This window comes from Aotus nancymaae, unplaced genomic scaffold (genome assembly GCF_030222135.1).
Source record: "Aotus nancymaae isolate 86718 unplaced genomic scaffold, 86718_ANA_hifiasm-v0.15.2.pri h1tg000020l, whole genome shotgun sequence".
Lineage (NCBI taxonomy): Eukaryota > Metazoa > Chordata > Mammalia > Primates > Aotidae > Aotus > Aotus nancymaae.
Window position 1 is genome coordinate 20,787,704 of NW_026988432.1, and position 14,741 is coordinate 20,802,444.

The window sequence follows — 14,741 nt, forward strand, 5'->3', positions numbered from 1 at the left end:
ATGATGTAATTTCTACTTATTTTATGAAGAAATATTAGAACAATTTCTTTAAAATAACTGGAAAAATCATCTGCATGGCTGCACTGGCCGGCTTTCCTCTTTGTAGTACTGGCTCTCTACAACACTGGTTACCCTAAAATAGGATTATTGTGCTTGAATCACCATTTCTCTCAATGCATCTACCATATTTTTCATAATGCAATTTCTATAGGATTCTAGTCAATGAAAAGAATATGGTTTTCTTCTAAACCCTCACAAAAATCTGTACCACAGCTTAAGCAAGTCACACAATCTAAAAGGTAACCCAAACGATCTACAGACTCCAACATGCTACTTGCTTTGACAACAGGGGAAAGAAGCCGTTTTTTTAGTTGTTTATGTTCTTCCGATATTGAACATTCTTGCCTCTAGTACCCATGACATGAAATGAATAAATCAACTGATAAAAGACATTTGTCACATATGTTTAACCAAACTTAGATTAAAATATAGTGTATGTACCATTAACTGACTCTTCAAACTAGATTTGCATTCTTAGCTTCTTGATTTTGCTAAAACTAAAATTAAAAAATCATATACTAGAATGCTATCTCATGTCTTTGGTAGCGCATAATTCAAAATTTCAATGTATTGATCTAATAATGCTTATTTGACTGCTCAAAAATTCAGCTTTTACTCCAGAATGCAAATTAAGTTATTCTACTATTGTAAAGGCAAATTTATTTTTGCTATGACTTAAACAACTTTTTATAGATTAGAAGTTCTTTAAACTTTACAGGGAATTAAAACATAACAAAAAACACACTTAGAACAGTATGAAAAGCAGTGACAACTGAATAAAACACAGACTAGTTTAAAAATCTACAAATAAAATAATTTCCTTTAGCAGCTACTGAAACAAACATCATAACTGTAAAGTACTAAATGACTTTCAGAAAAGTTAGAAGTTCCTGAAATTGTTCATATTTAGGTTGGATATTTTTCAACAATGAACTTATACATTAAAAAGAATTTTAAAGTAAGTAATAGCCACCACCATCATCTCATTTTTATTGAAAATCAGGTATTACCCAAGTTTGGCAATATTAGGCAGCAGTGGCACAAGGCTACAGGTATTTAAATATACACTGCGTAAATGTTCAAAGGAGATCTTAGGCTTTCTCCTTCCCAGGGAAAAAATATTTAAAGGCATTCAGGTAGCAACAGTAACCTGCCTAACACAGAGGAAAGAAAAGACAAGACAAGATGGAAGGATAGACAGAAAGACAGATGGGATGTGATTTGGGATGAGATGCAGGACAGGACAGGAGAAAGAGAGAGGGAGAGAGAGAGGGAGGGAGAGAGAGAGGAAGAAAAAGGGGGGAGGGAGAGGGAGAAAAGGGGGAGGGAGAGAGGGAGAAAAGGGGGAGGGAGAGAGGGAGAAAAGGGGGGAGGGAGAGGGAGGGAAGGAGGAGAAGAGAGGGAAGAAGGGAGGGAGGAAGGAGAGAGGGAAGGAGGGAGAGAGGAAGGAGGGAGAGAGGAAGGAGGGAGAGAGGAAGGAGGGAGAGAGGGAAGGAGGGAAGGAGGGAGGGAAGGAGGGAGAGAGGGAGAGAGGGAGGGAGAGAGGAAGGGAGAGAGGGAGGGAGAGAGGGAGGGAGAGAGGGAGGGAGAGAGGGAAGAAGGGAGGGGGAGAGAGAGGAAGAAAAAGGGGGGAGGGAGAGAGGGAGAAAAAAGGGGGAGGGAGAGGGAGGGAAGGAGGAGAACAGAGGGAAGAAGGGAGGGAGGGAGAGAGAGGGAGGAGGGAGAGGGAAGAAGGAGGGAGAGGAAGGAGGGAGAGGAAGGAGGGAGAGAGGGAAGGAAGGAGGGAGAGAGGGAAGGAGGGAGGGAGAGAGGGAAGGAGGGAGGGAGAGAGGGAAGGAGGGAGGGAGAGAGGGAGGGAGAGAGGGAGGGAGAGAGGGAGGGAGAGAGGGAGGGAGAGAGGGAGGGAGAGAGGGAGGGAGAGAGGGAGGGAGGCAGCGCGGAGGAACAGAGGGATGGAGGGACGCTCGCTCCCCTTTTCTTTTTTTTTTTTTTTAATTTGAGACAAGAGTCTTGCTCTGTCACTCAGGCTAGAGTGCAGTGGTGCCACCTCTGCTCATTGCAACCTCTACCTCCCAGGTCAAGTGATTCTCCTGCCTCAGCCTCTTGAGCAGCTGGGATTACAGGTGCCTGCCACCACACCTGGCTAATTTTTGTATTTTTACTACCACCGCACCTGGCTAATTTTTGTATTTTGTATTTATTTTAGTAGAGACAGAATTTTGCCATATTGGCCAGGTTGGTCTTGAACTGCTGACCTCAGGTGATCCACCTGCCTCAGCTTCCCAAAGTGCTGGGCTTACAGGTATGAGTCACTGTGTCCGGTCCTCCCTTTAATTTTTGTTGAAAAATTTTCTGGGCATGCTTCTTTCTAAATTACTGATTACTATTAAATATTTGTTGCTTCACAACAATTATACACTTCATAATCAAATTTTAAATTTTAACCATACAAACCCAAAACAAAAGCTTATTATTTTTAATACCAATAAAAGTATTTATACTAGGTTTTTATCCTCTGTGCATTCAAAGAAATTGAGCTGAATGCATTTCCAGATGCAGTAATTGAAACTCAGGTTTATGAGTATAAAAAGATAGGCTAAACATTTATAGTGTGTGAGTTTCCTAAAATTTGCTTTATGTTTTTCATCTAAATTTCACTTTAAGTGAAAGGTAATACAGATAAGAATGTTCAGTATACAAAGTAAATAACTTAAAAAGCAGCATTCATTTCTATAGTATAGGTATAAAGAGTAAGTTTTCTTATACAGCCTATATTGTATATACTGTGATTAAATTTTAGTATTCTTTAGTTTACCTGATAGTTACAAAATCTTTCAAAACTTAATGAGTATATTCCTCTATGAATTCCAAGGCTTTAGTAATGATCACAGCCTCTGAATTAAAAGGTCTCCAGAAAACAAGTGCACAGCTAGCAGGTTCATTGTTATAGCTACAATGAGCAAACCTGGACCAAACAGTTCCACTTCTTTTCACCTCAAGATCAAAGAGGACACTAAACGGTTTCATAAAACTAAATGCACCAGCAATACAAGTTTCCATCCTTTCCATCGAAATACTTAATCCCACCACAAACAATCTAGAAAACATTTTGCAATGTCAAACAAAGCTCCAACCAGATGTTCAAGATGTCTGTGCTTACCAGTGGTGATGTCATCATCAACAAGGTCATGTTCTTCCTCCTGGACTTTGGCTTCAGGCCCTGAGGCATCAGGAGCAGTGGTGATAGTTTGCATGGCTTCTGATGTGACTCCAGCTAAAACAAATGTGAATCACAAGGTTTCATTTTAAAACATGAAAAGGGAAACAGAAATTTTAAAGATTTTTAATTTACTTAATGGATGTAAACACATTAAAAAATATATATGTTCACCAAAATTAGAAAGATACAAATCAATGAAGAAAACATTTGCATGTGCTCTATTTATTTTTGTGTCTGTATGTACATGGGTATATACTATATTTACTTTTAATCTAGATCTGGGAAAAACAAACAGGATGCTGAAGTATTACATTTTTTACTTTATTCTTGTCAATGCTTTTGCTACAGTTACTTTAGCTGATTTACACAATTATGATGCAAAAAAGAGGAAAACAATCTGGAAAGTGAGGATTATTTTTTAAAGTTTACTTCTTTTTAATGTTAGTTTATAACTTGGGAGTTGGGAGGAAAGATGAGGACAGGAGAAGAATTTGTGCTCTAGGGCTAAGGGACCTGAAATGCATTGCCCAAAAAGAGTGTAACACCTCCCTCTATGAAGAAATTCAATATGAGGTCACATAATTATCACAATGAAAGAAGCTAACTGAAAGCAGACAGGCAAAGAAGTTCTGAGGCCAAAAGCTTCCATTCTGTAAATCACCTGAGAATTTGTCAGCTCACACAAATGTCATTTCCTTACATAACTATCCTTTCATATTTGATGATACATATTTGTTGTCAACTTGCATCTGTCACATTATTTTGCAATTTCTCAACAGATAGTAGGGGGTTCATCAAGATTTTTCACATGGTTATCAAAAGATGTTGTTCAGTCATGATAATGTACAAATCTGCCCATTAGGAGTTACTCTAGGAGTTAAACTTTCTGACCAAATAGTTTTATATGTATAGTAATAACTGCCTATATATAATCCATTTAAGTATTTAAAAAAAAAAAACACTTCTTTGGTTCAAGGAGTTCTTTTCTTCTAAGGGGCATTCACTTTAACATTTATGTGAAATTCAGCCTTGCCAACTCCAGTTAACCAAAGGCATCAAAAGAGGAAGAATCTTAGTCACTAACCACCATAACAGATCCAGAAATGGACCTACCAGTAGGCAGTTCCAAGCTCTAAGGATTTAAACTTGGGGGCTGAAACACACCATTCAGTACCATTACTTATTCAGAGTTGCTTTTAAAAATAATAATGCTAAAGAATGATTCCAGATAAATAAAAAATGACAAAGCTACCACTTCACATATGGATTTGTTTTCAAAAATATTTTTTTTTAACTTTTGTTTTAGGTTCAGGGGTACACGTGCAGGTTTGCTACATAAATTGCATTTTGTGGGGGTTTAGTGTACAAATTATTCCATTACCCAAGCATAGTACCCAATAGGTAGTTTTCAGTCCTTACCCACCTACCAGCCTCCAACCTTAAGTATGCCCTGTGTCCACGGCTCCCTTCTTTGTGTCCATATGTACTCAATGTTTAACTTACAGAAGCATTTTTATTGTTAGATTTATATGACTAATTTTAACATAAAGGAGGGGATATACTAGAAAAATATTAATTACTTTATTAGAGCTACTGGTAAAATAATTACAAAGAGGACATAAGAAGGTAAACATCACATTCCTAAACAGATATTACTCAAATACAAAATCAAAAATCATTTCACATTATTAAATCAATATATAAGTATTTGAAATAGCTCAGTCTCATTTCTTGCTTAGAACTTTGTAATATTTAAAATGATCAGAGAAACACTGAAAAAATATTAATAGTTTGGATTGTAACAATCAGTATTAGTATTTTCTTTTCCTATAAAACTAAGGGATCAATGAAAATAAAGCTGGTATTTATGTAGTAACGAGTTTATGGATCCATTTACATTTATCTCATTTAATCAGAGAGGCTAAGTAATTGCTCAACATAATATAGCTACTAAATTCAGGAACCAGAATTGAGACACAGGTCTTTTGATTTCAAACTTCAATATCAATTTATCACCAAGTCTTTCCCGGGACTAAGTTCCTGGGGACAGAGTGGGAGGTGTCACAGAACATCACAGCATAACCATGAAATTATAGAATCATACAATACTGATTATAAACACTACCAAGCATTCCATAGAGTTCCTGTGCTGTGCCAGTTAACTATTCAACCAAGGGTATTCAGTATTTTGTAACAGAGCTTAAAGAATAAACATGTACATCTCAAAGTAACAGGCACAAAGACCAGGGAGCAGTGCTAAAACTGGTTCTGTGATTGATGCTTTCCAAAACATAGTAAGGGTTACAAAATCCTCAGCAGAAAAAAAATACAAAGAAAACTACAGACCAGTATCTCTCATAAATATAGTCTCAAGAATTCTTAACAAAATAAAAGCAAAAGCAACATATGAAAAGAATTATATACCATAACCCAGTAGGGTTTATTTCCAGCAGGAAAGGGGTTCAATTTGCCAAATTGGATCAATATAATCCAAAATATTAACAGTTGAAGAAAAACAGAATTCCTGATCATATCAATCATTTGACAAAATTCAACATCCATTCATGAATTAAAAAAAAAAAAAAAACCTCTAAGAAAAATTGAAATACAGAGGAACCTGATAAAGAGCATCTACTAAAAGCCTACAACTAACATTACACTTAATGGTGAAAGTCTGAATGCTTTTCACCAGGAATATGGCAAAGATAGTCACACCACTCTTACTTATCATTGGAAGTTCTACCCAATGCCACACACACACACACACACACACACACACACAGAGTTTAGAAAGAATGATGTAATTGCCCTATGTGATGGTTAATTTTAAGTATTGACTTGTTTGGATTAAGGGATACCTAGATAGCTGGTAAAGCATTACTCATGGGTATGTGTGTGAGTGTGTTTCCTGAGGAGACTGGTGTGTGAGTCAGTGTACTGAGTGGGAAAAATTGGAACTCAATGTGAGCAGTCACCATTCAATTAGCTGGGGGCCCTGGTAGAACAAAAGAGCAGAGAAAATGCAAATTCTCACTTCTGGAGCTGGGACATTGTTTTTCTTCTGTCCTTGGACATCAGAACATCAGGTACTTCAGTCTTTGGATTCCAGGACTTACACCCAACAACCCTCTGGGTTCTCAGGGCTTTGGCCTTGGACTGAGAATTAAACCCTTGGCTTCTCTGATTCTGAAGATTTTAGACTTAAACTGAGATCCACCACCAGCTTCCTTGGGTTTCACACTTACAGAGAGCCTATCCTGGGACATTCCAGTCTTCATAATTGCATGAGCCAATTCCCCTAATAGGGGTCTGTCTTTCTCTCTCTCTCTCCATCTATTCTTTTGGTTCTGTTCCTCTGAAGAACTCTGACTAACATATCCCACTCAAAGATAAAATGATTGTCTACAGGGAAATACAGAGGAATTACTGAAACTAGTAAGTTAGTTTAACCAGGCAGCAAAATGTAAGAAAAAAAAACATGGAAAAATAACTATTCTATTTCTATATGTTAGTAATGAACAATGGACACCTAATTTTTTTTTTAAACCACAGTACTATTAGCAGTAATTATGAAAACCAAAATACTTAGATATAAATCTGAAAACCCATAAACAGGTCTTAATATACATAAACAACTTAACCCATAAACAACTATGAAAAACACTGACGAAAGGAAAGGAATCAAAGGAAAGCTAAACAAATGAAACAGAGAAATACACTGTGATCATGGAATCGAAAGATTCAACACAGGAAAGATGCCAATTATCCAAAAATAGATTGAAATGCAAATTTAATGCGATTTCTAACAAAGTCCTAGTAAGATTTTTTTGTAGATAAAAATATTCTAAAATTATATGAAAGACATAGGAATGAGAAAACAATTTCAAAAATGAATAAAGTAGAAAAAAGTCATTTTACCCCATTTTAAGACTTATATAAAGTTATTAAAACCATGTGACTTTGGCCGAGTGATGAACATTAGGTTAACATACCAGAATAGAGAACCAAGAAACAGACACACACCAATACGCCAAAATGATTTTAGACAGAGATGCAAAACCAATTGGATGGGTGAAGGATAATCTCTTCAAAACAGGGCTAGAACTACTGAACATCCAAAGATAAAAAAAAAAAACGAACTTTGACCCAAGGCTCATACCTTATATAACTAGTAACTCAGAGTAGATTGTGGACTTAAATATAATACATAAAAGTACAAATTAAAAAAAAAAAAAGGGAGAAAATCTTTGAAATCTAACTTTAGACTTGACACCAAAAAAAAAAAAAAAAAAAAAAAAAAAAACCTGGCAAAGTGGGCTTCATTAAATTTCTTAGGCTTTTTTTCTACAAAGGCCCTATTAAGAGGATGAAAGGATAAGCTCCAAACTAAGAGAAAAGATTCACATATCACATGTCCAACAAGCAGTTAGTACCTAGACTATTTAAGGAACTCTCAAAACTCAACAGTAAACAATCTGGCAATTCATCAGAAGGTTAAACAGAGTTGTCCTGTGACCCAGCAATTTTACTACTAGCAAATGAAAACTTATGTCCACACAGAAGCATCTACACGAACATTCACAGCAGCATTATTCATAAAAGTCAAAAGGTGGAAACAATCCAAATGTTCATGAACTGATGAATAAATGATGACATGTTCATATTATATATGAACTGCTATGTATTATATGCTAACACAAAGAAATAAAGTGTAATACATGCTATGGCATGAACAAACATTAACAATTTTAACGCAAAGTAAAAGAAGTCATAAAACATTACATGGCATATGATTCCATTTACATGAAGTGTCTAAAAAAGCAAATCTATGGAGACAGAAAGTAAATGTGTAGATTGGCCTAGAGCTGAGAGGGGTGGAGGGAACAGGGAGTAATGCTAATGGGTGCTGGGATTTCAGGCTGGGGTGTTAGAAAATGTTCTGATTGTAAGTAATGCTTGTACAACTCTACAACAGCTACCAAAAAAAAAAAAAAGCCACTGAATTGTATACTTTAAAGGGTGAATTTAATACTAAGAATTATGTCAATAAACCTGATTTTTTTTTTTAGTTTGATTTTCTAACATTCCAGATCAACCAAGATATCCATGCCACCTCAGTGTACTCCTGATACTTTTTTCTGCCATATAGCTAAAGAAAAAAGGGGAAGAAAACAGTCACGTAGAACATTTACACAATAAGAAAGCAAAATTCAACACGAATATTTTGTTTCAGAAAGGTATAATTTTCCATTTAAAAAAGTTTTTTAAATTAAACTCTATTCTTGATATTGACCATATTTGTAACTCTATTAATCCTCACAGTCAAAATTTCTGTATTATTTTGTTTCTAATCAATAACTTGTTTACTTGGAAATTATATTTCATTTTTTAAAGATCAGCAAAATATCCTAAGTCCCATAATACAGGGCATTATGATAGCGACAGACTACTTATGACTTCTAACCTTTCTGGAAGACAGTAAAGGGGCAAGAGAAACTGAGAACGGACAGCCCAAATTACCACACTCAACTCTCAAATCCAAATAGCACAGCTCATTTACAACTAATTTTAACCGTTTGCTTTCAGGAAAATCTGATAGGTACATTTAACTTTTGAAGTTTTCAGCCATATAGTTATGGTAGAAGATTATTAAAAACCATTATTTAATATACTTCTAAGTAAGGTAGCCATCCTCTCCAAAAGAAGGAATAATATTTTTTTTTAATTCCCAGCCATAAACTTGGCTATTTTTAGTTCTGTCAGCACCTTATGTTAATGGGTGGAGCTAACAGTAGACTTTCTGTAAAACATAAAGCAAAAATCAAATCAGTGGTTATCAGGGGTTGAGGTGTGACAAAAGCACTGACTATAAAGAAGTAAAATTTTTAGAATAGTGAAAACAACCTATACCATGACTATTTACATGTGTTTAAAACTCACAGAACAATACGTTTAAAAGTGTGCATTTTACTGTATGTATTCTTCCAAAACCTTAGCTTGTTAAAAAAAAAAGACACAATAGAAGGTACATCTCTGTCATAAAAGAGAATTGAAGATTATGCCAGAATACAAAATTTTCAAAACAGAGACTAGAAAAAATTTAGTTCTTCTTGCTACAAAAAGCCTATGCTTTGTGAAACATAAAAATCACTTCCCTCACTATTCAAAGACAATGAAATATCCTTGCAAAAAAAATTAAAAAGTCCACTAGGAAAATATATTTATGGAAAGTTCAGGGTTTTTTATATATTGATAATCAAAATTATAAATATTGTCAATTATATGGTGATATTTTGGCATGTTCTTATGTACTTGACATAAATGAGTTTATCTGTCAAATTATATGATACAAGCAAAGGTTTACTTACTTTGAGTATTTCCAAAGTATTTGACAGTGATGAATATCTCATAAAGGTTCAATAAATACAACCTGAACAGAAATGAGTACTTTCTATCTCATGGTACAAATTATGTTACTTAAATATACTAGAAAATAACAGTAAGGGTACTTTGAGGAAAGAGAAATGATAAAAAGATAATAAAAAATAGAGTAGGAAGATATAATAAATAAATACAATTAATGGTAAGACATGAGACACATTAAAAAAAAGTGAGTCTCCAAATCCAGATTTCACAAAATAAAAAAATCAATGTACATTATATCAAACAACAGTTCTCTATAAACAAGTTTTATACCATGAATCAGGGGGAAGACAGGGACAGAGGGGGAATGGAGTGGAGCAGCAAACTGGTATGAGTAAGTTTGGACACAACAGCAAAAGGGAAGTGGGAGGGTTGTAGCTGGTAGCAGAAGTGAGAATTAGAGGACAAGAAAGACTATGAGATCTTCATACTATCTAGATTTCTAAATACTTAGATAACTCTTCATGGTGAAAAATCTATATACATCAAACATTTCAATTTTATGCAATATTGTTTAAACCACTTTAAAAAATTTTTTAAATGTAAATATGGAAATGTGGCCTTCAAAATCAACAGAATTAAACTACACTCAACTAGTCCTACCAATAAAATTGGATATAGTATTCTAAAAATTATCTTTCATTAGCTTGTAAATTACCTTTTTGAATTTCAACTAGCTGACAGTATCTGAGTAATAATATGAACCCACAAGACTACAGTGTCATGTGATTAACATGAAAGACAAGGATAAAATACTAATTTTTAATACAGTAACATGTAAAAACCAGCACTTTAACCAATATGGAAATATAAAACCACTTCGGTTCATTATAGTTTTATTATTTTATTGACGATTAGATGGTAGTGATAAACATTATTAGGACTGAGAATGAAGGAGGAGATTTATAAATATTAACGAAAATTCCATTTCTCATTCTCAGTAATATAGATTTCCACTGAGATTGAAAAATAGATCCAAAAGAATAGCAGATATTTTTATTTCATCAGTTCCTCACAACTGTGGTTTTCTAGTGGTCCAATTAAAGTACACTGGAGGCAATAATTTGATATGAACATTTACTGTGAATGAAGTAAAATTTAACAATAAGGGAGTATGTGAGTATCTACAGTTTCTTTTCAGACAGAAGGCTTGAATTTATTGGAAACAGATCTCTGCAGTGACTGACCAACACTGCCTCACATTCCCCACAATCCTTATGACAGACAGACAGCCTGCCTCACATTAATTCACTTCACACCACTTCTATCGATCCACAGCCGGTTCCCCAGTCTCTCCGCACACATTGCCTGTCTGGCTGCCTACATCCACATCAGCACATACACACAAAGGCCATAGAAAGATAACCTTTTGCTTTCCATTAAAGACACAGTATCCACTTTTCCTTCTGCAATAACATCAAAAATATGAAATTAACAGTATAGATGCTGTCTTGTAGAAAAGTCTTCCCCTAAGAAATATTGAGGGTATTTACCCCTTATTCTGAATAAAGATCATTTCAATTTACTGAAAACAAGAAAGTTAGTTTCTTAAAGGTCACAAAGTAATTAGAGAAATAAAACTATAATTTAAAATAAGCAGAATGTCTTCAAAGCTCAAATAAGAATATAAGAATTATTTGGTAACATGAGTTTTGCTCTTTGTTTTTGAAGAAATGAAATGCATTTTTTCCTAACTAGTATTTTTTTTTTTTTTTTAGGAAACTGCTCTCATATAAAATTTGATTATTAACAATTCTAAAAGAACAAAAGGGAAACATTTACTGAAAAATACATAAAATAGAAAACAGGAAGTGTACTGTATCAATGGAATATTGTGACAGCATAATGCTTTTTTATTTCTCCCAAAAAAACAAAAATTGATTCATCATTAAAAAAAAAAAAATCATGCCATGCTTAATGCTTCTAATTCATCGCATGTCCTTTTTCAAAAATTTCTGTGAGATTGGCAGACTGTGAGCTGACACCACCAATTTTGATGTCAAAAGACACAAATAAACCAAAGATTATGCTGTTCGACCTACAAATTGTTATGAAACAAAGAAACTGTCTTGATCCACACCTGTACTAATGCATGAGCTTAAAATTGTAACCTCTGGCTGATTTAGAAACTCAAATATAAGCATAATTACATATCTCAGAACTGTGCTAAAGTATGTTCTTTTAGATAAGAGGGTACCTTTGAAACCCTCTTTTTTGGCGGCAGGGGCTAAGATCATCTAGACAGATGTTACATCATCAAGTGGTAACAAAAGCAGTGCACTCACTACCTACAGTACATTACACCTGTTGTTATTTATAGTAACAGTAAGCTGCTCTGGAAATCAAACAAAGGGAAACTGATGAAGGCTGCTGAAGTGGATGGCTTTTGAAAAAGGATGTTAAGATGTGTATTGGGCCTGAAGGATGGGATAGATCTGAGAGAGAGGGAGGCTGGCATTGCCAATATAAGCAAAGCCATTAAAATGGTAGACGTAACCATGTAAAACATATGATGACAACTGTGCAACTGGTTATCAGTAACCATGCAATGTTCCCTCATTATCTTAAATACTCAAGGAGCATCCAGGCTATTATGCAACAAATCCTGTACCAGAGATTAGACACAAAGGTGAAAAAGACATACCCTTAGTTTCCCAAAAGCTTGTATGTAAACTGAGGGAGTCATTAAACTTAAGCATAGAAAATACCTTAATTTTTTCTGTGTTTAGAAAAGGCTCTCCTGTATCAATGTAAAGAATGACTTGGAAGGACTCAATGAATGAAGGTAGCAATGAGGCCAATGATGTTAAAAACCATGCTACTGGGAGCCCTAGTAGTTCCTCAGAAGTGCCAGAGGAAGGGAGACCTCCACCCTCCCCATCCTTACCTCTTTATATGTGGTCGTGTGTATGCATGCACACACATTTTTACAGAAGATTCCATTTGTAGAAAGGATATTGCTTTTTTGAAAGTCTGAAAATCACTGATCTAATTGTTTTAAGACAGCATTTAATGGGGAGAAAATTAAGAGTAGTTTTCAGATAAAACATACAGAATGGTAGGAGTGTTCTCTAAGCATGGAGAAGGCAAAACGAAAAATTTATTCATTTAACTTTTGTTGATAGTTATACTAGGGAAAGAAAATAAAAATTAAGGTAGGGAAACACAAAGGACTTTACAGTAGAAAATCTAATAGCCATATTGAAAATACAGATTTATAAATGAATAGGTGAAAATAGTTTACATATGGAAAAAATCAGCTCTCCTTAGGATGGGAAGAGGAAGAAACACATGTCAAAGACAATTTCACAGGAAGGAAATACTTGAGTTCGGTCTTGAAATATGTATAAGAATTTACAATGAAATGACACCAAGTGAAGAAAATTCCAGGAAGAAAGGGTTTACTAAAAGTCCCTGGTGCATCTACAGAACAGGATAGCAGGAGCATAAAAAGTGTGAGAAGAGGTAGGCAATGAGGCTAATATAACATTTGAGGCTAAAGCCCCAAAGGTAATGAGAAACGGTACTGACAGAAAATTTGAAGCAAGAAAAAAATAAGTTTTCATTCTTTAAAACACACGCCTGGTTCCTGTATGGAAAATGAAGTAGAACCATCGGTAAATATAATTACAAGGTTGCTAGGGCTGGTAACTACACAATGAAAGTAAATAAAAACTTTAATACCTGAGATTTGGGGACAAGTAATAAAAATCCTATGATTTCTCTTTCTGGCCATCAGAATAATTCAGGAATTCGGTTTGGGTAGAGCCAGACACAGTTGTTAAAGACAATTACAGAGGCACAGAGTTTATATGTGGTGTCAATCACAATCTCCAAAGACACAATCCTGAATGTCATAATCCTAAATGTTGAAATCTCGAAAGATGGGAATCCTTAAAGATCAAAATCTCTACAATCTAAAACTCCAAATGACTACAATCTCTAGAGTCTAAAATCCTCAAAATCATAATCCCAAGAGAGTAAAATCCCAAATGCTGAAATCCTGAAAGCCCAATTCTGGGGAAAAGATCAGTGCAGTTTTTGGTTGTATGCAGGATAGTTGGCTACCTCACGTTAGCTACATCATGTTACATCATGTTAGAAAGAACTATTACCTTTTTATTGTCTTTATTTGGAAATTAAATGGGTTTAAGGAGATGTGGATGGGTATCAACCTGACAAGGGGTAGACTTGTAGACTTAATTTTGGTATCAATTTAACTAGATTAAGGAACATCTTGAAATCCAATACAAAGCATTACTTTGGATGTGTCTGTGAGAGTGTTTTCAGAGATGATTAATGTGAGAGTCCAAGTGGACTACGTGGAGAAGATCTGCCCTCAATGTTGGCAGAAACCATCCAATTGGTCTCCCAGAGTCCAGGGAGAACAAACACAGAAGGGAAAGAGGTCTGTCTTTAAGAGCTGGGGCAGATTTCTCTTCTGCTGTCTTAAATATCAGAAATGTGACTCCATGAAACTGCACTGCCACAACATCGACTGTGTGTGTAAGCACTGTGCATGTACGTAAAACGTTTAAAGTTCCTCAATAAATGAAGAGGCGCTCCTTTTGTACATCTACATTTGCAAAAAATAAAATCTCAGACTCTCAGCAATTTGGGCCATTGCCTGCGTGATGCCCTGTCGCAGTTCTGACTGCTCTCATCAAAAGACTTAGGTTGTCTATCACAGTAGCTCAGCAGACTGCCGTTATAAAGCTGGATACACACAATCACCAACCACAGTGATATACGTTAATAATTTCCACTTTGACTTACTTCTTTATGAATAGGTTCACCTACTCATAACTGCTATATCCACATGACTAGCATACCAGAGATTTTATGCTTACAAAATGTTATTGTTATTTTATTGTGATGTGGACTGTGAAGTTTTCTGACATGTTTTTTATGTTTCTCAAACAAATTCTCTATAAATCGACAGAATGGACAAGGAAAATGTGGCACATATACACCATAGAATACTATGCAGACATAAAAACTATGTTTGTGTCCTTTATAGGGACATGGATAAATCTGG

The 14,741-nt window shown here is 35.1% G+C and overlaps 1 protein-coding gene across 4 annotated transcripts in view; it reads right to left on the reverse strand.

Moving 5' to 3' along the window:
* Nucleotides 1-14,741, reverse strand: part of WDR7 (WD repeat domain 7) — a 390,653-nt gene that overhangs the window by 198,903 nt on the left and 177,009 nt on the right. For all 4 annotated transcript variants that reach the window (XM_064379106.1, XM_012446433.2, XM_012446431.2 and 1 more), the window contains one exon: nt 3,221-3,334. In XM_064379106.1, coding sequence (XP_064235176.1) covers nt 3,221-3,334 — 114 coding nt within the window. The remainder of the gene's footprint in view (nt 1-3,220; nt 3,335-14,741) is intronic.